Source organism: Cinclus cinclus, chromosome 2 (assembly GCF_963662255.1).
Source record: "Cinclus cinclus chromosome 2, bCinCin1.1, whole genome shotgun sequence".
NCBI lineage: Eukaryota > Metazoa > Chordata > Aves > Passeriformes > Cinclidae > Cinclus > Cinclus cinclus.
The window spans coordinates 117,879,776-117,905,943 of record NC_085047.1 but is presented as its reverse complement, the minus strand read 5'-3'; the positions used below and the strand labels follow the sequence as shown (position 1 = coordinate 117,905,943).

Genomic DNA, 26,168 nt, shown 5'->3' with positions numbered 1-26,168 from the left:
AAAAACACACAGGGAAAACTGCAGCATTGTTTTCTATTAAGGATTTTTGTGCAGCTAAAAAATAAGTATACCACTGTATCCAAATTGTGAGCATATATTGAAGTTGCTGGCTTGCTGAAAGCAAAGTATTGAATTCCAGCTAATATGGTGAGAAATAAGTAGTTTTCAGGTCACTGGTGATTTTATTTTTTTTCAAGGGGATATCAGGAACAGGCAGAATTGTAGGGTGAGTAGCTTTTAGTTTTGTTGAAAAAGTTGAAATTTATTGTCTTTCAAGATACACTGTATTTTCATCTGCTTTCATAGTTGCTGCCTCCTTGTTTGACAGTGCACTTTTGTTAAGGGATTGATTTATTTCACTGAAACACATAACAGGCAACTCTGTAAATTTGGGTCAGTTGGTGTCTTTCTCACAAGCACAGGTTGCAGTGACTCTTTAAAATTACTGGTTTTCAGTTTGGGAATAGTAATGGGTGTTTAAGTATGCCCTCGTTCAACTTTTGGCGCATGAATCATTTCAAGGAGGTGTTGATGTAGTTCAAAGTCAAAACCAGGACTTGACTTCCTGCCTATGCACATTTTTTCTAAAACATTTGTACTAATAGTGCTGGAATTTTAAATTTTCTTGCAGATGCTGCTTGATAGTCTGTTAACTAGTTTTATCTGAATTTATGTGATGAGCCCAGAGAAAACTCAGTTACTGAAAACATGTTGAACCAGTTATTAGTGGATCATTTCCAGCTTTTCTCAGTACCTGAGGTGATGAGAATTTCTGGGACAGCAGGCAAATGTCAGCACCAGCAGAATTCCCTTATGTGAATGGTACAATAACAATTTCTATGCAAGTTTGAATGTGAGAGGATGGGGACTTGGATTTCTGGTAGAAACAGGAATGTGTGGTCTGGCTAGAAAAGCTGAAATGACTTTATAACCTCTAACTTTACTGTTCCCTTGAAAAAAAAAATAAATGATCACAGACTTCAGGAGTCAATACAGTTTCCCTAACAATTAATTAGGACAAATTATTCATATGGTTTAAAGATGTTCTGATGATGACTCTATTTACATAAGAATTTGAAGGTTTGGAAGGATATTTTAATGACAGTTTTGCATGGCAACTTGTATTCAGTTGTCTATTCTGAGAATAATACTGCTATACAGAAGAAATGTGGTTATTGTTACTATAAATATGCCTAAATTATCTTCACTGAGGCTGATGAAAAAAGATATTGTGTGTTAAAAGTGATGGAATTTAAATGTGATCTTTAAGTTCTCTATTCAGCACTTATGGGAATTTGTCATGTGATGTGGAAAGACAAGGAATCACAATGTGAAAATTGTGTTATCAGATCAAAGCTGGTTGAGGCATGAGAGTGGCTTCTGTGCCTGAGCTTTGCTTGCTTGCAGTACAAGATGTGTGTGCATTAGATAGGACAAGGTGCTGGAGGAGAGATGTCCTTTGCTATATTCCCACTGTCTAAATCCTACTGATTTTCCAGTATCCCAAGCAGGTAGGATTGAAACATGAGTGCATGTTTTTTACATGACTCACCAGATGTAATTGTAGACCTGGGCTCCTCAAGCAGTGACCTGTGGTAAGACAGGTTCTACATGAGGTTCACCAGTGCCAGTGAGATCAGGCACTATGGCTGGGCTGGAGATTATCCCAGGGAGCATGGAGGGAGGTCTTCCCCGTTTTCTTGCCGGTTGATGTAACTTCATACATCTTCATGGAAGCACAGACTGGTTTGGGTTGGAAGGGACCTTAGAGCCCATCCTGTTCTACTCTTTGCCAAGGGCAGAGGCACCTTCCACTATCTCAGGTTTCTCCAAGCCCCATCTAGCCTGGCCTTGGATACTTCCAGGGATGGGGCAGCCACATCTGATCTGGGCAGCCTGTGCCAGGGCCTGCCCACCCTCGCAGGGAACAGTTCCTTGCCAATATTCCATCTAACCCTACCCACAGTCGGTGGGACAGCATTCTCCCTTGTCCTGTCATTTCATGTCCTTCTCCCCAGTCTCTCTCCAGTTCTCTTGGAGCCGTTTTAGGTACTGCAAGGTGCTGGAATTTCTTTCTGGAGCCTCCTCCAGGCTGAACCAACCCCAGCTCTCTCAGCCTGTGTCTATAAGGTTTCTTGCTTTTACCTGTGGATTTGAAGAAGAAATTCTGTAGGAGACAGTTATGTGTGTCTCTTGATTTTTGTTTGCACCTGATTTTTTCATACATTTTTTATTGATTTAAAGTTAACAATTTGCAGAAGCCTGAGTATTTAATCGCTAGGCTTTGTGGGGCTCTCTGGGCATCAAGGCTGTCTTGCTTTTCCATAGTAAGTTCAATAAACAAGAAGTCAATTTCTGTCATTCACTGAAGTTTTTTCAGTGCTTCAGATTTTTTAATTTTTTTTCCCCAAATTTTTCTGTTCAGGTTTAGGGAGCTTAACAGGATTCTGTAGACACAACTGAAATTGATGTTTCCTTACTGTCTTGTAACTTAAAGATTTTTTGAGTGATGTGACCAGAAAGAGCAAATTCACACTAAAAGTATGAAAGTAGGTGGATGAAGGCCACTACCCATCTGTGCTGGAGGAGATAAACCACTGTGGATGATCTCTGTGGTAACTGCCATATCTGAAGAAGAAAAAGCAACCATTCTGAGGTCAGAAAGCATTGTGGAAAGTTTTTAAATTCTCCCAACTTAAAAACATTTGATAAAAACAGTTAAAAGGTGCTGTGCGTGATGGTTGGAAGCCCTTTGACAGGCCGGGCTGTTGATCTGAAGATTAATGGCAGGTCAGGACTGTGCCATGGCACGAGATGCTTTCCCTTTAATCTCCAATTAAATTAAAGAAGTTCCAGATAGTGATAATTTTAATGGAGTAAAATATATACACACACATATATTTTTCTCTCCACCATGATTGATTCATATTTCAATAGAGGTTCTCCTCTAATGACTTTGAGTCTTTTTATGAGCTTTTTTTTGTAAGTTGTACATGTTCATTATTAAGTCTTTAAAAACAAACTCTGGAAAAATTTGGCCCCAGTGAGTTGTGTGTCTCTGTAACTTCTGCAAGGAATGAAAATAGTAGGAATGATAAGTTTCTATATTTTCTTTTTTGGGTTTTCTTTTGGCAGCTTCTTCTGTAAATAGTTTGTGTAAAACATTTGTAGTGTAGGTAATGCTCTGTGATTTCTGACATGTGCAGTCAATGTAATTATTGTGCATATGTTCCTTAATATATAATATTCTATTTAAGTAATGGAGCTAAGGAGAAAAGAGGACAGGTCAGCAGAGTAAAACAGATGTACAAAGTAGTTTCGGTATATGTAATATGAAGTATATTCTGTATCGTCTCATCCTGATCTTGGTAGCAAAGGTCTTACTCATTGTACAGTAAAATACCTTAAAACATCACTGGCGGTAATACTGTTTGAGATATTCCCTGACACACTGAGTAATTGGGTGTGGGATTTTGAAATTAAACCCTACTTAGGATCTAAAACTGTGAATAAAATGTTATGAGCTGCCTTTTGAGGAACCCTATCCATAGACTGCATGTTATGTGTCTGTTCTAAATTGGCACTAAACTAAAGGTAGATGGTAGCAATATGCCACCTGCAGTCTTATTCCAGGCATCTTCTCTCCCTTCAGGAGAGAAGGGGAGACTGAGAACAGAGCTTGCTGTGAACTGCAGTTCCTCCTGAGGGGCAGGTCTGATCTCTGTTCTCTGTGATGAGGGACAGGAGCCAAGGGAATGGCTGGAGCTGTGTTGGAGGGGGTTGGATGGGTATCAGAAAAGGTTCTTCCCCCACAGGGTGGACAGACACTGCCCAGGCTCCCCAGGGAATGGTCATCGTCCCAAGGCTGCCAGAGCTCCAGGACCTTTTGGGCAATGCTCTCAGACACAGGGTGGGACTGTTGGGGTGCCCTGTGCAGAGCCAGGGATTGGACTTGATGATCCTTGTCGGTCCCTTACAACTAAGGATATTCTGTGATTCCATGTGGAAACAAAGCAAAATCCAGTACAGCAGTCTTCCCTGCTGCTTCCTGGTGATAGCTGTAGCAAACTGCAACAGGGTTGAAAATGGAGAGGGGGAATTGCTGTGCATCACTTAATCTGGTTTGGGTTTTTTTTGGGTTTTGTTCTTTTCCAGAGTCATGGTTTGTACCTTGATTTGTTGTTGTCGAAGTTTCAGTTCAGAAGGGTATAGCACACTTCCCTCTCCAAGTGAATTAATACAGGATAGAATTACAGGACTGATTTATGAAGTGGATAACAGCTGTGATGCTGAACTGGTTGGGTACAAGGAGATACTTTTCAGCCACTGCAGACACAGAGGCTGGGCACTGTCAGACTGATGCCATCAGAGTCTTACCTGCCAATCTGAATGTGCTTTTAGAGAACTGTTTCCACATCAGTCTTTTGGAGAATAATGAGTCCTTGCCCAAGCAGACTTTTAAACTGCAGACCCCATCTTGGGCACTGGAAGTGGGAACATGGGACACGTATACGTATCGTGTTACTTACGTGCACTGAAGTGAGTATGTAGGACTCCTAGTCAGAACATTTGCATTGTGTTTTCCCTAAAATGCTGCATGTTGTGCTTTGTTCTGATTATTTGTATACTGATGGCATTCATGCTCACTGGTTCAAATGAAATTTTCTACCTTTTTCATTGCTGCTCTTTTAATCTTAATGCTCTGATTGGATTTTCAGAAGTTTTATTTTATCCTCTAATCCTTAATTTACCTTTAAAACCTTTTTTTCATCTAATTATAATTGAATTTTGCCCTTGAGCAGGTGTATGGATAATCTTTTAGGAGCAGTTTTAAAAAAGGGTGAAGAAGGTGAAGAGCTAGTCATAGAAAGTAACATTAGTTGAGTTTTTGGTTTGTGGAATAGTGATTAAAAGAAATGGAGGGGAAGATGATCTGCTATCTTCAGACCCATCAGTCTGACATTGAGATCAACATTTAAGAATGCATTAAAGGAAAGAACAATGGTACACAGACAGAAATGCTAGATAGATTTGCCATTTGTAAGTGATACTGTTTAAAATACAATATATATCTGTGTTGGATGTTTTATAAGCCTCATTTAGGATGAAGGCACCTTTAAGAGATAAATAACTACAATCTGGGTTTTGGAAGGCTCTTTGATTCAATGGCACCACCCAGAGCTGGACTGTACTGCATGACCTATGAAGAGCTTTTCAGTTCAGGTGTGATAGTCAGGAAATCTGGAAAGCTTATCTTCTATTCTGCTGTTTCTGTTGATAGAGAATTTATCAGGCTTTTTCTCATATTACAGGTATGGAAGGGGAGCAGTTGGTGAGGTGTTAAATAGGAGTATAAGGGTTAAAAGAGGGGCAAGGGAAGGATTTCTGCCCCTCTCAGGTGAGACCTTACCTGCAGAGCTGCCTCCAGCTCTGGGCCCCCAGCACAGGAGAGACCTGGAGCTTTTGGAGTAAGTCCAGAGAAGGCACCTAGATGATCAGAGGAATGGAGCAGCTCTGCTGGGAGGAAAGGCTGAGAGAATTGGGATTGTTCAGCCAGGAGAAGATAAGGCTCTGGGGTGACCTAATTGTGGTCTTCTAGTAACTGAAAGGAGCTGACAAGAAAAATGTAAAGAGACAAGACAAGAGGGAATGGCTTCAGACAGAGACAATGTTGACTTAGATGACATATAAGGGAGAAGATTTATGATGAGGGTGTTGAGGTGGCACAGGGTGCCCAGAGCAGCTGTGGCTGCACCATGTCAGGAAATGTGTAAGGTCAGTTTGGATGGAGCTTGGAGCACCCTAGAATAGTGGAAGGTGTCCCTGCCCATGGTGGGGGTTTGAAATTGGCTGGGCTTTTAAAGTTCGGTCCAACCCAAACCATTTCATGATTCTATCGTGACAGATAAAATAATGTTTTGTTTCAGCCATAAGACTGCATACTTAATGTCACGTAGGCAAAGATGTAGCTAGCATGAGGCTGGCCTTGGGAGGGAGCCTGGCAGGGAGAAAAAGGGGAGAGTTAACTGATGTGTGTCACAAGGGAGAGAAAGGGAGAGAGAAGGATGTGTTGATTTGAGTGTAGTAGGTGGTCAGAAAGAATGTCAGTTCCTGAGTACCCAGCCAATGGGAAAGGGGACAGGAGTGCCCCCCAGCCGAGAAAAAGCATAAAAGTTTGTATGTTTTAGGGGAGATGTGCCTCCTCGGTGAGCTGCACCTGACTCAGCTGTCTATATTAATAATTAGTACTGCTTCGATGACTTTGATCTCTTTCAGCTTTATTGGTGATTGAGTGCTTCTCACAGTGTGAAAGAAAGGGAGAGGGTCAGAAGTTGGCTCTGGAACCTGGTTTAGTATTTTCATTTGTGATGTGGGTAAAGTGGAGAGATGCACTTCTTTCATCACTGATGATGTCATAGTAGAGCAGAGATCACACCACATCTGGGCAGAGCAGGGGGAATGAAGTGACAGCATGGGGCTGAGGTGGCATCACACTCACAGGAATTTATAAAAAAAAATCCTGTTAAGATGAAGTTATATTAAAAAAAAAAAAAAAGACCCAGAAACAGTAATTAGTTCTTTGAATGGTTGTTACTTGTCAGCATGATGCATTTGGGAAGAGAAAGGAAGAAGGCATAGAGAAGGAGGAAAAATGATACTGTGGTTCAAAGCCCTAGGAGTATCTCCTGGGTAATATCATCACTCTCTGATCAGTTGGTTTCCTTTCAGTCACGCATTTGCAAAGATAATTTTTCTGGTTTTGTTTTTAGGGGCCCTGGCTGTTATTTCTCTTTAAGTTTTTTATGTCTGGTGATCAGCAAATGCTCTTGGCCTGCAGCTGTTTCGTACCAGTATAAGAACCTGGTGGTGTTCATTCCACAGTGCTTCATGGGTGCTAAACTGAAATTACTACTTCTGTTACTGAAGAGAATTTTTAAATGGAGCAAGTCCTCATGTTTAATCCAGAGACATTGATGATTCAGTCCAGCACCAGTCATTCCACGATCCTCTGCATCTCTCCCTCTACAGCCCAGTGACATCTACTCAGATTAGAAACTAGAAGTCAGTAATTGTAGAACATTTTGTCAGGCCATCTTCCATTTAAAAACCTGTTAAGTTGTTTCAGAAATATTTCTTTATTATTTTTTGTTACATGTTGCTCCCTAGCTTACTGGGAGCAGGTGGATACTTTATTTCTTAATTGTCACAATATCAGCTTTTTCTCAAATGGAAAAAAATACTTTTATATTAAAATGTAACTAGGCATATAAAGGCTTGTCACACTCTTAATATGGAACAGCAGCCTCAAATGGAATCAGTTTGAGCCAAACAGTGTGTGTATGTTATCACTTCTCATGGAGAGCTGCTGACAACAGAGCAGGCTGGGGGGGTTCTCCCCCTCTGCTTTCTGCCTGGAGCTGAAGTTCATCCCAAACCCACTGGTTGAGTAATCCTAACAATGATCACTCTTTGGGAGCCTCGCAAGGCTTCTCAGGTGTTCTTCTATATATAAAACAACTTGCAGGAAGCAATTTTTTTCCCAATTCCTCAGAATATTGTGATGTTTGGGTTTTGCTTGGTTTGTTTTGTGGTTTTTTTTGAAGCACAAAGTTTTATGTTTCCAGCTTTCTGCAGGAAATTCTGTTCTCCCAGTTTTGGTGCCTTTTGTGATGTGTAGTCACTGTTCATGTGATAAAGTTTGTGCTTAGAGGATTGAAACACTAATTTCAACCGTTGTAACTTTCAGTGAGTTAAAAAATTCGTATAAAACCTAATGTGGGGCCTTGTATTTTTGGTGTGGAATGGTGGAACCTGTGCAAAAGTGATGTTAAAGTTTTTATGTAATATTTCAGTGAGGCATGTTTGCAGATTACTCTTCCTCCCCCCCCCGCACCCCATTTATTTGCATAAATTAATTTTAATTTGTTTTCCGGGCTAAAAAGTGATTGTTTTAAATGCAGAGCTCAAGTGATACTTTTAGTAACCTTGCAGAAGTTTTGCATAAACATGTAACTTTTATGTAATGCTTCACTACACTGAGTCCTTGATAAAATCCTCCTCTTGCCAATGCCCCCGTGTTAGGGAATTGTGGGAATGTGACTGAGATAGGCAGGATGCAAAGTGCTCTGCAGCAAATTAGTGGCTGGGTGAGGTCTGGGAGTCTTGAGGCTTGTCTGGCAGAGCAGCCTGTGCTTATTGACAACTCACAGCACTGCTCATGTAGAAATAATTTTTTGTCCTGGGAAAAGAGGATGGAGAGCCCTGGGAAAATGTCTGCTTTTTGGTTCAGTGTGGAGCAGTGAGGATCACAGGCAAGAGACAGTTTGGACCAAACTCCTAATAAATGCATTGGCCATGGCTTTTGTCCATGCGGGAATTACTGATCATTATGGAACCAACATTAATGCCGTGAAATCCTGTGTCTCACTGAGACAGCAAAAGTGTCATGCAAATAGTAACTGAATTTATTTGGCTTCCAAAGCAGCAATAAATTTAGTATGAACTGTGCAAGACTCTCCTGTTTCCCTCCAGTGTTAAAGGGGTATTGTGAAAGGTCCTGTGAGTGCATTTAATAATTGTCTTTGCCTGTAAATCCCTGTTGGGTTTCAAGGTTTTTCTGTGTTTGCTGTCCATGAAACACTTTTGGATTCAACCTTAAAATTGTTGCCCACACATAAAAAATGGTGAGTTGAGTTAAACTTGGAAATTAAATAATCCAGATCTTAAAAATGAGCATTCAGTATTTATCAGTTCTTGCCTTTTCTGTCTCTGAAATACCAGATAGTTATTTAGGGAGAGGGAGAAACAAACAAACAAACAAAAAAAAAAAGAGTCAAGTAATTTGTGATGGAGTTGATGGCAAAGGTCTAAATGCTGGTTGTCCTTGCTTTGGAGGGTTCAGGTCAGGGCTAGCTGAGCTGATACTAACAGGTATCAGCTCAGTGTTGGCCTAGTCCTATTTAATATTTTATTGATGCTCTGGATGAGGGGATCAAGTGCACCCTTAGTAAGTTTGCAGATGGTACGAAATTCTGTGGAAGTATCACTCTGCTGGAGGGCAGGATGTTCTGCAGAGGGGTCTGGGCAGCTGGATTGATGGGCTGAGACCACCGAGTTGAGGGTCAGCAAGGCCAGGTGCTTGAGTTGCAACAACCTCACTGAGCACTCCAGGTTGGGCCAGAGGGGCTGGGAAAGGCCCTGGGGCTGCTGTGACAGCGGTTGGACATGAGCCTGGCTGTGCCCAGGTGGGCAAGAGGCCACTGGAGGCCACTGGAGGCCACTGGCCCCTGGGCTGTGCCAGCTGCAGGGTGGCAGCAGGGCCAGGGCAGTGCCCATCCCCTGTGCTGGTCCTGCTGGGGCACCTCGAGTGCTGGGACAGCTCTGAGAGCCCTGGAGGGGCTGGAGCGTGTCCAGGGAAAGGAACAGAGCTGGGAAAGGGCTGGAGAATTCCCAAGGGAGCTGGGAAAGGGGCTGGAGAATTCCCGAGGGAGCTGGGAAGGGGCTCAGCCTGGAGGGACCCTGTGGGGGGACCCTGTGGCTCTGCACAACTCCCTGACAGGAGGGGACAGCCGGGGGGATTTGGGATCTGCTCCCAAGGAACAGGGACAGGAGGAGAGGGAACTGCCTCAGGCTGGGCCAGGGAGGCTCAGTGTGGAAATTGGGAAATTCCTTCCTGGAGAGGGTTGTCCTACCCCGGCACAGCTGCCCAAGGCAATGGTGGGGTCGCCATCCCTTGGGGGGATTTCCAAGCCCTGTGGATGTGGCACTTGGGGACATGGCAGTGGTGGTCTGGGCTGTGCTGGGGAACAGCTGGACTTGATGGTGTTAGAGGGCTTTACCAACCTAAACAATTCCATGGTTCTATGGTAATTTATGACTCAGATGCAGAAATCAGACACCAGAAAATATGGAAAGGCATCAAATACCACTTGTCCTGGCTAACTTGGTGAAATGTGTGGCTGCTGCACAAGAAGTGCTTCTGTACTACCTGAGTCTTGCATCTCCTGCTCTGCAAGGAGCAGCTGCTACACCTTAAGAAAACAGTAAATCAGGTCCTGTACTACAATACTTACAAGGCTCTAAACTACATCAACTTTAAAACCTCTGGGGTAGACAAAACAGCTGCAAGGATCTATTCACAAAGCTCAGATTAAAAAAATCCTAAGGGTACAGCATAAATAGATTGTATACATGCCTGTACACACAGTACTTAAGGCTTATTTCACACTTCACTGTTCACAACAGTGTTGTGTACACTAAATTTTTTATGGATTTCCAAGTGGACTGCAATATATAATAACCAAAGGGAAAGAAGAGAGTTAGGGAGATGAACCTACAGTACATGTATTTAAAGAGCTCCAGCCTTGAGTACTACCTATTCCAGCTCTTTTAAAGAAAAAGACAAAAGGGAAGCAATGACAAGAATGAAGATTTAATGAAAAAGAACTTCAAAGAGAAATATTTTATGCAAAAAGATTCTCTATATTTAAATACTCTCCACTCATTCTGGGAGCCCCTGAAAAGCACAAAACCAGCACAAGAAAATCAGGCACCAATCAATGGTATCTCCTGGGTAAACAGCCAAAACTGATATTGGAAATCACCAGACAAATCCATGGTTTCTTTAATAATAACATGAGTAATACTAGCAGCATATATTTTTCAAATGCAAATTAGTATGCACTGAGAAAATTCCTCTGTAGCCAGGAACTGCACAATAAAGCAAAGCCTCAAAGCTGTTGACTAATTACTATCTAATAAATCTAAAGCAAGCCTGTTGCTAGTGTGTACAAAGACTCACAAATAGTACCTTAGAATCTAGGATTAAATAACTTCGCAGCACTTACTTCAAAGCACTGTGATATTAAAGGTACATTATATGCAGTATATTATATTTATTTTCATCAGAAGTATTAATAAAGAAAAAATGAAGCTTGCCTTTCCTTCATTGCTCACCAGAAAAGGTAAGCAGGCTGGTTTGGTTCATAAAGCATGTTAAAATTTAACCTCTAAGTGGTCATCACTAGATCTCAAAACAGGTTTGTATTACTTTCAGTTAGACTGCAGTGACACTGACAGTCAAGACTTATCAGCATCTTGTCTGGAGAAATTTCACAGCCTTTTCACCAAAAATAACCCCAACCAAATAATAAAAAAACAAACAAAAATAACAAAACCTAAACAAACAAGCAAAACCAAACCTAACAACAAAACAAACCCCAAAGCTCCTTGTCCATCCTAATTTTGAAGTTGTTAAATCTAGGGACTGATGCAATGAGTTTTCCTCCTTTCTCTCTCCTCCTTCCCAATTGCTCAATCACTTCACAATTAAAAGTCATTGTTTTGGATGTACTTGGAATTGAAGGCACAAAGAAAGGGCTGTTACAGCCTCTTAGAAGAACAAATGCTTTCTATCCTAAATTGATTAATAATTTTGTTCACGTTCTCACTAAAAGCACTGAGGTTAAAGGGCATATATTATAAGCAAATGCTTTAGTTTATAGGCATGGAATAGTGATCAGGCACACTGGGCATGGGAGGAGAAGATAAACAATCCAGACAGCTATTTCATGAATTTCTGATGTAGAACAGCTAAATCCCTTCTTCTGCCACCTTGGTTCCACACCACAGGTTAAGCTGGGAAGATGTAATTAATTACAGGCCAGGTTTCACTGATGGAGATAATGATATTACTGCAAAATCCACTTTGGTAAGGATTTTGCTTGTGCAGCAACAAGTACCTAAAACGATGAACTACTCCAGGTGTTCAGAGAATTTTCTCCTCTCTCGTTCACGTATGTAGTCTTCTGAGATAAGTCCACAAGATGAGCAAACTCATGCAAAAGTCACTGTTGTAGAGTAATCATGGAAAACTTAAGTGTTTTAGGTTGGGAGGGACCTTAAAGTTCATCTCATTCTATCCCCCTTTCATTATCGCAGGGTTCTCCAAAGCCTGTCCAGCCTGGCCTTGGATGCTTCCAGGGATCCAGGGAGAGCCACAGTTTCTCTGGGCACCCTCTGCCAGGTCCTTCCCGCCCTCAGAGGGAAGAACTTTTTCCTCACAGTAAGGATTTTTATCCTAGTAATTAAAATGCATAATTTAAAAAAATGGATTATAAAAATAATTAAAATTCCTAGCCTCAAGACTAAGACAACAGAAACTATGAAGGAAAAGCTGATTTCCCTCCTCCAACTCCATTTCCCCACATCGGAAGCATTGAAAAAAAACCCCAGAACTGAGCTGGATCCCAAATGGCACCAGCGCTTTCCACTGCTCAGAGCCATTGTTTATAGATGCTGCCTTGTGATCCTGCTGCATTTGCCACACCAGAAACACACTAGAGCTCTACTCTTGTTTGTGCCTCTAAGTTCTAAATTCAAACTGAAAGCATCCCAAATTTAGGTCCCTGCATATTCTCCTATTTCTTTATTCCCAGCCTCAGATACCACCTCTTGGAGACCACAAAGCAGCATTTATTCACTGCATAACCTCGGCTTTATCTCTGCAGAACCAACCAGCAGCACCGTAAAAGTCAACAGTACTGTGTATGTTTACTACAGACTTTTCCCCCATTCAAACTTACCAGGTAAAACAAATACTAAAAGATTATTATTACTATTATTATTGTTGTTGCACTGAAGGGGTGTGTTCTTCACACAAGCAGCACGTTTTGTGCTGTTTGTCAGCACATTTTTCTGTGACATTGTTCTATTATCTCTGTATTATCTTTGATCTCTGCTTTCGAGCTGTAAGAACTCCAGTCTTAGCACTCTCATTTCTTTGACCCCCTTCCCCAGTGCCTGTGTGTTGTGCAGAAACGTTACCATGACAAAAGGCAAGTTCATGACATCTCCTTGAAGGTCACCGATACCACTCGTACCTTAGACACTGGCCATGCAGATGGTGGATGCTACTATAGCTGTCTATTAATCTAATCCAGCAGTTGAACTCTGCTGTCCCACCTGTTCCCAAATCCACTTACTGGATCTTGGCCTAGTTCTTTGAAATAAAGATAGTTTAGCTGAAAGTGTTTGTAATGCCCAGAAAAACAGGAGTCTCATCCTTCACTGGTGGTCCTAAAATCCTTCTGGGATTTGTGGTAGGGAGCTGTCTTATTCATACCAGGCTGGGGGAGACAGCAGAGCACAGTGGAAGCAAATGCATCTCACACATCATAAACATCTCACTACAGCAGGAAAAGAATATATTAATCCCTCTCTTTCCCTAGCATGCAATGAACCCCTAAAACCTTGGGGCAAGAGCCCTTGCAAGTATCCAAAACTTAACCCCCTGCAAGACAAAAGGACAAAGAAAGCACATTATTGCAATGGTCAAAGCAAATTGTCACAGGCTCATGCACACAAGGTCTATAGGACGATTTTTCATCCCTTTCCCAAAACTAGAAATACTCAGTTATTCAATGGATCTCAAGCATTTGTACAATCATTTAAGTTGCAGTACAGCACACCTGTGACCCTTGTAAATAATGCTTCATAATTCAAATTCTTTAAGTCCCACATGCTTAGAATTGACAGACATCAATCTTCTCCAGTCGGAGAGCCCTTCACTTTAATAAGCTTTCAAGTTGTAAGGCCTACATTTAAGACCAGGAAAAGGATTTGTTGGCAGAATATGTGCTGTATTGTGAATGAAAAGAGGTTAAACAACTGATTTAACCTTCAGGCCGTCAGGAATCAGAATAAGTGGAGTTTAAGGCCATCCCTGTGGAGCAGAGGGCCATCATCCTGCCGCATTTTGTCAGACAAATGCAAACCCACCAAGTTTCTACAAGAAACGTAAAAGTAGCAACAGTGATCCTTTCTGCTTTCCAATGTTGCATATGGAACTGCTGCCCTGTTCTTCCTAAATGCCTAACCACAAAATAATCCACTGAACTCTCAAGAAGCCCATTTAGACTCTGATTTAGCTCCAAACCTGCCACTGTCCATCACTGCTGATTTTTAGGCCAAATGCAGGACTCAGAACTTGGTAGTCACACTTAGAGAAAAGCACAAGCCAAAGAGCAGTCAGTGTTGCAACAAAAATGAAAATATTGAGACATTCTATAAATAAACATCACAGCCTGACCCACTTTCCTAATGGGGATAGGTGTAATGCCTTTTATTTCCTTCCTGACATTCAAAAATTTTAAGCTACTACACAGCAATGTTACCTGCTGGGAAAAATGATTCCTAAAAAATTAAAAGTAATTAGGAAAAAGATTAATGTCAACTTCTGTTTGGTCCAGGCCTCAAAACCAGATTTTGACACAGATCCTCAGATGCAGATCCCTAAAATAGTTATAGTACATCCCAAAATCCAGAGGGGTATTTGAGAATGACAAATCCTTGACTTTTTAAAGCAGGTCTTTGACTGAAACAACACCATAAGAACATGCAAAGATCAGGGAATTAATAATGAAAGTACTGTATTTATTAATGAAACAAATTTTCAGCCAATAAAATAATTTAATGACATCTTGATCAACTAATAAGGAAGATGTTCTTAAGGATGCCACAAGCAGTAAAAATAATGCAACAGCAAAGGAGCCTTTTAAGCATTCAAATATTAAACCTGAGAGAACAATGGGAATGCGGTCCCCCAGAAAAAAATATCTGTTTGAATGATACAAGGATGTGCTGTCTGTCCCAAAAATGTCCTTGTTCTCACACGTATTACTATAAAGAATGAAACACATGTAAATATTTGTCTTGAAGGAGGGAAGGGAGAAGAGTTTTATTGAGGGGAGATGGAGAAGCCCATAGGGCACCAATAATAAAATAAACCAACAATTTCTCACTACAGTCTCTGAAAATCTATTTAGATTGTTCTATTTTCTACCTCATTTCAGTGAATCTGCTTCCAGACATACTCCCTTCAGCCGCATGAGCTCTCTCTCCTAACAGTCCCTCCAGCACACCCACCTGAAAGATTTTGGACAGGCACTCAAGCAGGACTGTGATTGCTGGCTCAGGCAGCAGAGCCCAGGTCAGCACCAGTGCTGGCCCGAGAATCCAGCTGCGTTTCTAGCTGTGTTCCCTCCCACAAAAGCTGATGATACCAAGCTGAGTGGTGAGGGTGACGTGCCTGAGGGATGGGATGGGATGGGATGGGATGGGATGGGATGGGATAGGATGGGATGGGATGGGATGGGATGGGATGGGATGGGATGGGATGGGATGGGATGGGATGGGATGGGATGGGATGGGATGGCACCCAAAGGGACCTGGACAGGCTGGAGAGGTGGAACAGTGCAAAACTCATGAGGTTCAAAAAGGCCAAGTGCAAAGTCCTGCACCAAGGTCAGGGGAATGCCTGGTCTCAGAACAGTCTGAGGATGGAGAGCAGCCCTGGGGAGAAGGACTTGGGTGTGCTGCTGGGTGAGTGCTGGACATGGCCCAGCCCAGAATCCCCCAGCCCTGGGCTGATCCCAGCATGTGGGCAGCAGGAAAGGTGGGAATTTTGTCCCTGTGCCCCCCCAGGTGAGACCCCACCTGGAGAGCTGCCCGAGCCCTGGATCCCAAATTCAGGAGGACGTGGAGCTGCTGGAGGGAGTCCAGAGGAGGCCCCAGAGCTGCTCCAGGGCTGGAGCTGCTGTGCTCTGGAGCCAGGCTGGGAGAGCTGGGAATGTTCCCCTGGAGAAAGGAAGGCTCCAGAGAGAGCTGGAGAGGGACTGGGGACAAGGCATGGAGGGACAGGACGCAGGGAATGGCTTCCTACTGCCACAGGGCAGGGCTGGATGGGATATTGGGAATTAGGAATTGGGAGGGTGGGCAGCCCTGGCACAGGGTGGCCAGAGCATCTGTGGCTGCCCCTGAATCCCTGGCAGTGCCCAAGGCCAGACTGGATGGGACTTTGAGCCTCCTGGGATAGTGGACAGGGTCTCTGCCTATGGTAGGAGGTTTGGAACTAGATGTCTTTAAGGTCCCTTCAACCCAAATCATTCCAGGACTCTATCTTTTAGCACCTGCAGAAACAATTGCAAATAAGCACACAACTTCACACCATAAACAAGAATCACTTATGTTTGCCAATATCCAGGAGAAAGAAAGACAGGAACAAAAAAGCTGTTGCCTGATTTTTGGTTTTATAGGAACTTCTTATTTCCACATACATATTGGTACAGAATTGTAAACACTTCCACAAACACTTATCAGTTCTCCCTTTTCCAGTTCAAGCCAGCTGTTCCTCCCTCCCATAGACTGTTGTGCTAAATTTGTTACCAAAGCAAGAAAAATAATGAGTTGCAACCCCTTGCAGAAATGCACAAGTGGCATTTTCCCCAAATGACTCATGTTAATGAAAGCAATTTCACACTACACAGAAAAGTAGCAAAATATTAAGCACTTTGAGTATCTAATGAAGACAGGTGTACACAGTTGGTTTCCTTGAGAACTTCCCCTTTGTTAGTAGAACAAAACTCAAAAATAAAGGATAATCCAGATGACTTGAATTTAGGCAGGACTACATTGACATGCGGAAAATGTGAATACCAAGCACTTGTCCAGCTGTGTGTTCTTACTCACACCTATGGGATGGGAAGTCACCTGCAGCACTTTATGCTCAAACACACAGCCAAAATCTTAGTTTAGCAAATGGAGAAAAGGCCAGAATTCATGCAGCTTTGATTAAATCATCTTAATCCCTTCAGTGAAAACTTTCTACTGCTGGCACTAGTCACTTTAACCACCAGCCAGCCTAAGCTTTTGCACCAACTCCTGGGAAGAGTGGAATAAAGCCACAGTGCTCAAACCATCCCAGTGTTTATTTAAGAGCCTGAGCAAATAAACCAAATGTGAAAGTAAGTCAGTAACTCAACTGCTCTAAACTCCAGGAGGTGAAGAGTTGGAGTGACTTGCAAATGCCAGTGTGTTTGTTAGCCTCACTGTGACTGGCCTAAATCCCTTAGGGAATGGGGTGGATGTAGGCACTATAGACTGCTATGTTGTATTACTTGCATCTGCACAATAAATTTACAATCCAGATCAGGTATTTCCTAACCCACCAACAGGAACTCTTGGCTATTAAAACACTTGGTTCTTTACCAGAGCAGGAGATGCAGCAAGAAAAGTTGGTTTTGGAAAAAAAAAATCCTTCTGCAAGATAAAAGCAGGCTGGGAGAGCTGGAAATGTTCACCTGGAGATGAGAAGGCTCCAGGGAGACTTTAGAACCCCTCCAAGAGCCTAAAGGGGCTCCAGGAGATATGGAGAGGACACAGGCTGGAGGGACAGGACACAGGGAATGGCTTCCAACTGCCAAAGGGCAGGGATGGATGGGATACTGGTCAGGAGTTGTTCCCTGGCAGGGTGGCAGGCCCTGGCACAGGGTGGCCAGAGCATCTGTGGCTGCCTCTGGATCCCTGGCAGTGTCCAAGGCCAGGTTGGACACTGGGGCTGGGAGCAACCTGGGACAGTTGAAGGTTTCCCTGCCATGGCAGGGGGTGGCACTGGATGGGCTTTTTTAAGGTCCCTTCCAACCTAAATGATCCTGGGATTCTATGATATTTTTAAGCACTTTTTAATCAAGCAAAGACTACATGAAGCCATTTTGGTTTTGGAACAAAATTTGAAAATATAGAAACAACGCACTCTGGCACATTACACAGAATTTGTGGTTTGTGTTAATGCTGCCTTAGCAACAGTCTTGCTACAATATCTTTATAATCCAGGACCTGTTAGCATTTCTTTCTAGGATAAGTAGCTTTGGAGTGCTTGTTTGTGAAACACTTTTGGTTCAGGGAAGGTCACACTGCAGTCTCCCAATTTCTTAGCTGCAGAGGCAGATGTTCCTGCATGGGAGAGGGTATCTTCTTGTAGTAAGGCAGATTCTGGTCTAAAATGCAGATCTCTTGATAATCACTACTAAGAAACTCTTCCTTCAAAAAAATCAAGAACGCAAAACAACAAATCGAACAGACAGGTAGACCAATCAGAAAAATACCGCAATTGTGGACATGCAACCCAACTGGCAAAGTGCTGAACTTCCTAAGGAAAGGCGTAGCTGCAAAAATAATTTCTTACATCCCTAGCTCAGCCATATGAACCTCTCCTATTGCCTTCAAAATGACTTTGAAAGGATTTCTTCTGGGACAGTAGTGGGAAAAAATGAAATTCCATCTGCTCACAACAGATTTGTGACAATAAAAACAAAGACAGTGGCTCAACACTAGTTACGCAAAGTTTTGAAATATCCCCTCACTTTGCTACCAAGCTGAACATCAGTGACAGGCTGCCTCTCCACTAAAAAATGCCAAAAAAAGTCCCCACTTCTTATTTAGGATTCAGTCACCACCAATACTTCCTCACTCTAGTACCATCCTTAGGAAATGGCCCTCAGATGAAGGAGAGTTTAGGTTAGATATAAGGAAAAAATTGTTCTCTACAGGAGAGATAAGGCCCTGGCATGGGTTGCCCAGAGCAGCAGTGGCTGCCCCATCCCTGGAAGTCCACAGCCAGTCTGGACAGGGCTTGGAGCAGCCTGGGATAGTGCAAGGTGTTCCCACTAATGGCAGGGGAATGGAATAATATGATCTTTAAAATCCCTTCTAACCCAAACTATCCCATGATTCTATGCCTGTTTGTACTAACAAGGAATTGTGCACAAAATACTGCTGTGCTTGCCTTAGTTTATTAAGAAAAACAGGAAAGAAGGTTTTGCCTTTTTCTACTTTCCCATTTAGCTTCCTGCATTTTCATTTCATTATCTCTATTCATAACCAAGATGGCTTAAAACATTGTTTATAAGAGAAACATTGATCACCCCCAGTCCAACCCTTAAACCCGTAAGGAGAAGTTCATTCCTGCCTTCAAATTGCTTAAACAAAGAAATGATACTTCACAGTACCCTATGGCAGGGCACTAGGAGAACCACTTATGTGAAGTCGTCCAGAGCAGAAACCCACAACCCACTTCACATGGAATTAATGTTTCCTCTGGCTCGCTCCAACACGGCTGCATTGTCCACGCTCAGAAGCATTTCAAGGTGTTGATGTGACTTGTGTGTCTACCAGGCTCTTTTCCTCTTGGATATATTTTTGTTCCAGGCCCAAAGCAGTTATTTGCCCTGCTGTGGGGCTGAGGAACACACACAGGTGTAGTGCACGTATAACACCGAGGGCAGTCTTGGTGTCATCCCTTATTTCAGATATTTAACACAATAAATACCAAACTTCATGTTCAAAGGAGGAAATTCCAGCTGAATGTTACCCAGACCTAATCACAGATGCATCGATGCATTATAAGGTCAGTACTTCCTCTCATCTCGTGTGCTTGAAATTAATCTGTCAGAGGTAATTTATAGCACACAGAGTAAGAAGTGAAGCAGTCATGGAGATAAATTCTTAGACATACGAAAAATCCAAAGGTACCAAGCACTGGACAACAGCTTTCAGGAACCATTTTGTTCTTATGCTAAAATTATCTATGCAAATCTACAAATAAAAATTCATAGTTTCATGTGAAAAATAATTCAAAATATGTCTGCACATTTCCTAGGAAATTTTAAAACTCCCACATTCAATTAGAGAGTCTGTCCAAGTATCCCAAGTATCTGGAATGTGAGTACTTGACCAGGTGAGGTTCCCACAGCCCAGGTCACATCAAATCCCTGTTACATGTGAACACACAGAACTGAAACCTCAAGAAGCAAACATCATTCCCAAGGCAGAGGGAAAAGTGGTGCCCACCTCTCCGGAGTGTCAGTGGCTGAGATGAGCTCTGGAAAGAAGGTGAGCTGTCACAGTAGTCTGGATAGGGACAAGCAAGAGCAGGTTGCAGACCTAACTTGTTTTTCCCCTTCATCGACCCACGAGAACAGCTGCTTTCCTGCCTGCCAAGAGCTCTGCAGTACTATTTTGAGCTTTTTGCATCTCATTATTTAATTTATTTATTAAAGCCTGATAGGGAAAAAAGAAGGCAAAACTTGTTCAAACCATCTGAGTTTTATTTAGATTAAGACAGGCTGTTCAAATTGTCTCAGAGTCAAATGGTTCCACTAATTACAATCCGTAGTTTAGAAAGAGTAGAGGCAGTTCTTGGTTAGGTCCTACAGCTGCACAACTCTTCACTTAGGGGTGAGTTTCTCATCTCGGCAACTTCAACAAGCAGAGATGAAAACACACGGCAATTCCCAAACCGTGAAATGGCATTTCCCGGGAAATTAGTCGATTTAAAATCGAGCTGTAAAATTAAAGCCCCTTTACTGCTCCCCATTAGTTAAATATTGCAGGTGAGAAAGCAGCAGCTGGCACAGATAGAGCACGAGCACTGCCTCAGTTAAAGGAATGCTAATTGGAGTAACAGAATCACAGAATCACTGGGACTGGGAAAGACCTCCAGGATCACCCAGTCCAACTGGGATTGGGAAAGACCTCCAGGATCACCCAGTCCAACTGGGATTGGAAAAGACCTCCAGGATCACCCAGTCCAACTGGGATTGGAAAAGACCTCCAGGATCACCCAGTCCAACCTGTAACCGCTCCCAGCACCACCTTGTCCAACAGCCCAGAACATCGAGTGCCACAGACAGTTGCACCTTGGACACCTCCAGGAGTGGGGACTCCACCAGCTCCCTGGCCAGCCCCTTCGGTGCCTGACAGCCGTTTCCATGAAGAAATTCCTTCTGATGTCCAAGCTGAACCTCCCCTGGCACAGCTTGAGGCCGTTCCCTCTCCTCCTGTCCCTGTTCCCTGGGAGCAGTTCCCAAATCCCAAATCCCCCCGGCTGTCCCCTCCTGTCAGGGAGTTGTGCAGAGCCACAGGATCCCCCCTGATCCTCCTTTTCTCCAGGCTGAGCCCCTTCCCAGCTCCCTCAGGAATTCTCCAGTCCCTTCCCAGCTTCTCAGGAATTCTCCAGCCCCTTTCCCAGCTCCCTCGGGAATTCTCCAGCCCCTTTCCCAGCTCCCTCGGGAATTCTCCAGCCCTTTCCCAGCTCTGTTCCTTTCCCTGGACACGCTCCAGCCCCTCCAGGGCTCTCAGAGCTGTCCCAGCACTCGAGGTGCCCCAGCAGGACCAGCACAGGGGATGGGCTTTGCCCTGGCCCTGCTGCCACCCTGCAGCTGGCACAGCCCAGGGGCCAGTGGCCTCCAGTGGCCTCCAGTGGCCTCCAGTGGCCTCCAGTGGCCTCTTGCCCACCTGGGCACAGCCGGGCTCATGTCCAACCGCTGTCACAGCAGCCCCAGGGCCTTTCCCAGCCCCTCTGGCCCAGCCTGGAGCTTCAGGGGTTGCTGTGAGCCAAGTGCAGGACCTGGCACTTAGCCCTGTTGAACCCCACATCACAAATATGGCCAAAGCTTTCTGGGGCCAATGACTCCTGAGCCTGGTGGTGTTGGTGACAGGTTACATGGGGTAGGAACATTCTGTGTGAGAGTGGCCTGATGTATGTCAGGAAAACTTTCCACATCCCAGTCTCATTCCTGGAGTGTTTTTCCTTCTGGAGTTACTCGTGTGTTCCCTTCCCAAGTCTTTGCTCGCAGACAAAGCCAAAAAACTGTGTAGGACATGTCCCAGATATGCAAAGCTGCAGACCTGTGTCACGTATGGCACAGGCAGCAGTGAGCATGGAGAACAGGAGGCTGTTTGCTTTTTTACTGCAGCTGGGAGATCAGTTGAGCTTTCTGTACAGAATGGGAGCCATGAAATTCTAATTTCTGTTTGCTTTTGTGCTGAAGATTTCTATCTGTCTGGGAGAGTGTTTATAGAACATGGATGCTGCTGCCCTGCTCTACCCAGGCAGTGTAGACAGTGATAACTTAATTCCTATTTATTTTCCTTTCAGCGATGTCATCTCTGATTTATTATAAATTTTTAATATCCCTCATTTGTCTACGATGGCAGGAATTTTAGTAAGCAGTCTGAGAAACTTACACATATGTTTTTACTAATAGTGTATCAAAGAACTTTGACTTATATTTTTAAAACTAAATCCAATGTTTTGCTGAAACTTCATTGAATTACATTGATGTGGAAATGTTCTTTTTCCACCCCCTCCTGAGTTGTGGCATGCCTGGGGCTACAGTATTAACAGGATTATTTTATTTTGCTTTTGCTGTCACTCTTAGTAACATTTCTGTGGTAATGAATTAGTAATTGTTTCTGGATAAAATTGTTGCAGGAGTTCCATGAGTAGAAGCTCCCTGAGAGCTTGCCACATGGCATAAGATTGCTTTTAGTTTGAGACTCGCTAAGGTTTTCAGAATCTGTCCTCTTGGTTGCAGGTGAAGTTCTATCACTGTTGATACTGTTTGGTTCGTGGCTTTTCCTTGGATATTATATTCAAATGGATACATTTTTAAACAAAAAGACTAGATGTTACTGCCTCCACTTGGAAATTTCATTTAGTTTTGTGTATTCCTGGTCACTAGATAAATGGTTTGAATTCTCAAAGATGTTGAAGTTTTAGAAGAAATATAAATCACATAATCACAGAATAGTTTGGGTTGGAAGAGACCTCAAATCCCACCCAGTGCCACCCCAGCCATGGCAGGGACACCTCCCACTGTCCCAGGTGCTCCAACCCCAATGTCCAGCCTGGCCTTGGGCACTGCCAGGGATCCAGGGGCAGCCACAGATGCTCTGGGAATTCCACCCTGTGCCAGGGCCTGCTCACCCTCACGGGGAACAATTTCTTCCCAATATCCAACCTAAATCTGTACCTTCTGTTTGTGTATTTCTTTTTAATCTAATCTCTGTTTACACCTGCATCTGCGTTCCATAGAAGGCCCAGATGCTTCTTGTGCTTCCAAAAATCTGAGTTTCTTATTCACTTGTTTGAATGTTCATTTCCTGCAGAGCTTTAGTAAGTGGGTTTTAAAAATCTTCAGCTCAATTTCTCAGGTTGAAGAGTATTATCATAAATTCATTTATAGACAGAGGAAGGTAGTTTTTAAAGATCTGTGGGTTTTGCTTTTTTAATTTGAATCAGAGATCAACCTTAAAAATGCTTGATGGAAAAGAGTTTGGAAAATCATTTTTAACACAGCCAAAATATTTAGAAAAGTGAGATGGAAACAATAACAGATCGCTGGGGAAAGGTACAGAAATGGTTCCAAGATACCAGTTTGAGGAACTTTTTGCTTGCTTCTCTTTTTGCCAAGTTTAAATTTAGACTGCTTTTATTTTAAAGCTGTGTTGTAAGTAGGACAGTTGAGTTTTGTCAGGGGGCTGTAATTTGCTCCGTCCGTGTGCCGATGATGGAGTTTACAACTTGCCTAGGAAGGAATCCTGTTTTGGGTGCCACTACCAGAATGGGGTGTTTGGGTACCTTCAGGTGCTGCTGCCATCCTTCCCTGTCATTTATTTTCAGCAGTTTGTTAGAACTCATCTGGAATATTTTTGACTAATTTGTATGGGATAGGAATGTGTATCCTGATGGTTTGGCTCTTGGTTTTGTCTTTTTCTGGTGTAAATTTTTCACTGTGCAGAATTTGCAGATGTTGATAACAATATAGAATCACAGAATGATTGGGCTGAAAGGGATCTTAAAGCCCATCTCATTCCAGTCCTGCCATAGTCAGGGACACCTTCCCTTAGACAAGCACTGTCCAACTTGGCCTTGATCACTACCAGAGATGGGGCTTGGGGATCAGTCCTCCAGTCAGGTGGTTATCAAGGAGTTTGTGGAGTCAAATACAGAATGAGTGAGAGACTGTGCCACGGACGTCATCTGATCTGCATGCAAGAATGATGCAGTTTGCATAAATAAATAGTTTAGGAATAATTTTAGCTTCTGTTTAGCTTCTGTTGTTAGCTTCCTTTTGGTGGTTAGGTGGAATATCCATACATATAGGTTTGGAACCATGACATCAATCTGGTAGAGAAACCATCACTCTTGAAGTGATGTCCTTCAAGATGCCATTCTTGAAGAACAATCATCAGAAGGCCTGCACAGAGAGTTCAACAGGAAACTCCCAGCTGGGTTTTGTTGTGCTGTAGTTGGTTTGTTTATCGGGGCTCTTAAGTAAATAGTAATCTAATGATAGATCTTCAGAATTTAGGGAATCCTTTCTGAATGTGTAAAACCACTGGACACTAATGCTTGTCTTTGTGTTTTTGTTTGCAGACTCACTGAACCTTCAGGGTATGTCACAGATGGGCCTGGAAATTACAAATACAAGACAAAATGCACCTGGCTCATTGAAGGAAGGTGAGTGTTGGAAGCAGCTTGGGACTTTGCGTTGCAAGTTTTAACTGCACTGAATATTTTTGGGTCTCACAATACTTTCTGGCTATTCTAAAAGCTAGATAGAGCAACACTTAATTGTTCTTGGTACATAAGTTTTTGTGCAACTGAGCCCTCCAATCTGACTTCTGATTAAGAAGTTTGTGTTGAAACAGCATGTGGCAAACAAAAATTAGTCCACTTCTGTAAATAATGAAGGATTATGAATTACTTAACTGATATTATAGTAAGCCAATCAGATGATGGGTTTCACTACACATGGGATTTTTTGGTAGCATGAGAAACAGGAGAAAGCACTGAAAGCTTTTATTGATGAATAATCAGTTTCTGTAGTGATGAACTTCAAATGTTTCTTTACTCACTGAGCCATGAGGACTTCAGAGGAACCGGTGACCTTTTATTGCAAAGGTTTTCTAAACTGGGAGAAGTCCCTCAGATCTCTCCCCTCACTTTGTTACGCTTCCTGTATTTGATCCTTATATTGCTTACAGCAATTTCTTGCACAGGTTTTTAGGAGTAGCATATTTCATGTCTATCCTTGATCACCTGGTTGATGGCAGCAGTTCATTGCATCTCACTTGTTGAAGTATATTTTTGATGGTACCAAGCTGGTGCCAGGAATGTAAGACGCATTTGTTTAGTCTCAAAAGCCTTTCCATGGTCATATATGATGCTGTCTGATGGCATCTGTGTTTTCAGTCACATTCCATGTTGTTCCCTGAATCTGCAGGTCTGTGAATTGGCATAAGTCATGTGAGAGTGTGAACTTGTACTGGACAGTGCAAACTGAGTGAAGCCTCTTGGCATCTTGGAGGATGAGAATTGACTACAGTCCCAGAGGGCACTTTTCCTTAGTCTTCTCCCTGTGTTTAATCTGCTGCTGACATGCACAGTGGGATCAAGGCATCCTTAGCAAATTTGCCAATGGACACCAGGCCATATGGTGTGGTCAAGATGCTGAAGGGAAGAAATGGCATCAAAGGGGACCTGGACAGACTGGAGACATGGGACTGTGTGAACCTCATGAAGTTCAACAAGGCCAAGTGCAAGGTCCTGCACTGGGGTTGGACCAAACCAGCGCCCAAACTCAGGATAGGTGGGGAATGACTGGAGAGCAGCCCTGGAAGGGCTGAGAGGGAGAAGGACTTGGGGGTGCTGCTGGATGAGGGCTGAACATGGCCCAGCCCAGATCCCCCCCAGCCCTGGGCTGATCCCAGCGTGTGGGCAGCAGGAAAGGTGGGAATTGTGTCCCTGTGCTCCCCCAGGTGAGACCCCACCTGCAGAGCTGCCCCAGCCCTAGATCCCAAATTCAGGAGGACGTGGAGCTGCTGGAGGGAGTCCAGAGGAGGCCCCAGAGCTGCTCCAGGGCTGGAGCTGCTGTGCTCTGGAGCCAGGCTGGGAGAGCTGGGAATGTTCCCCTGGAGAAGGGAAGGCTCCAGAGAGAGCTCAGAGCCCCTTGCAGGGCTTGAAGGGGCTCCAGGAGAGCTGGAGAGGGACTGGGGACAAGGGATGGAGGGACAGGACACAGGGAATGGCTTCCTACTGCCAGAGGGCGGGGCTGGGTGGGATATTGGGAATTAGGAATTGGGAGGGTGGGTAGCCCTGGCACAGGGTGGCCAGAGCAGCTGTGGCTGCCCCTGAATCCCTGGCAGTGTCCAAGGCCAGACTGGATGGGACTTGGAGCAAGCTGTACATAGCAGGGGGTGGAACATGATGGTTGTAAAGGTCCCTTCCAACACAAACCACACTGTGGTTCTTTGTTTGGGAGCTCTGATGAGTTAGGAAGCATTATTCATTGTTTCTGCTTCAGACATGTAATTGAGTTGAGGAAGTTTAAATCCTAAGCTCCTAAGATACTCAAAACTGAGGTCTAAGATGCTCCATAGAACCATGTAGAATGATGAAATTGAGGGGCAACCACTTACTATTAACTTCATAAGGAGCCCAGTTGTTTGAGCTGGTTAAGAGCAAAAGTTGGATGCTCCAAGTG

The 26,168-nt window shown here is 43.5% G+C and overlaps 1 protein-coding gene across 6 annotated transcripts in view; it reads left to right on the top strand.

The window, feature by feature from the left end:
• Positions 1-26,168, top strand: part of LOC134041457 (attractin-like) — a 125,014-nt gene that overhangs the window by 9,486 nt on the left and 89,360 nt on the right. For all 6 annotated transcript variants that reach the window (XM_062488289.1, XM_062488287.1, XM_062488288.1 and 3 more), the window contains exon 2: positions 24,059-24,142. In XM_062488289.1, the coding sequence (XP_062344273.1) occupies positions 24,059-24,142 (84 nt within the window). The remainder of the gene's footprint in view (positions 1-24,058; positions 24,143-26,168) is intronic.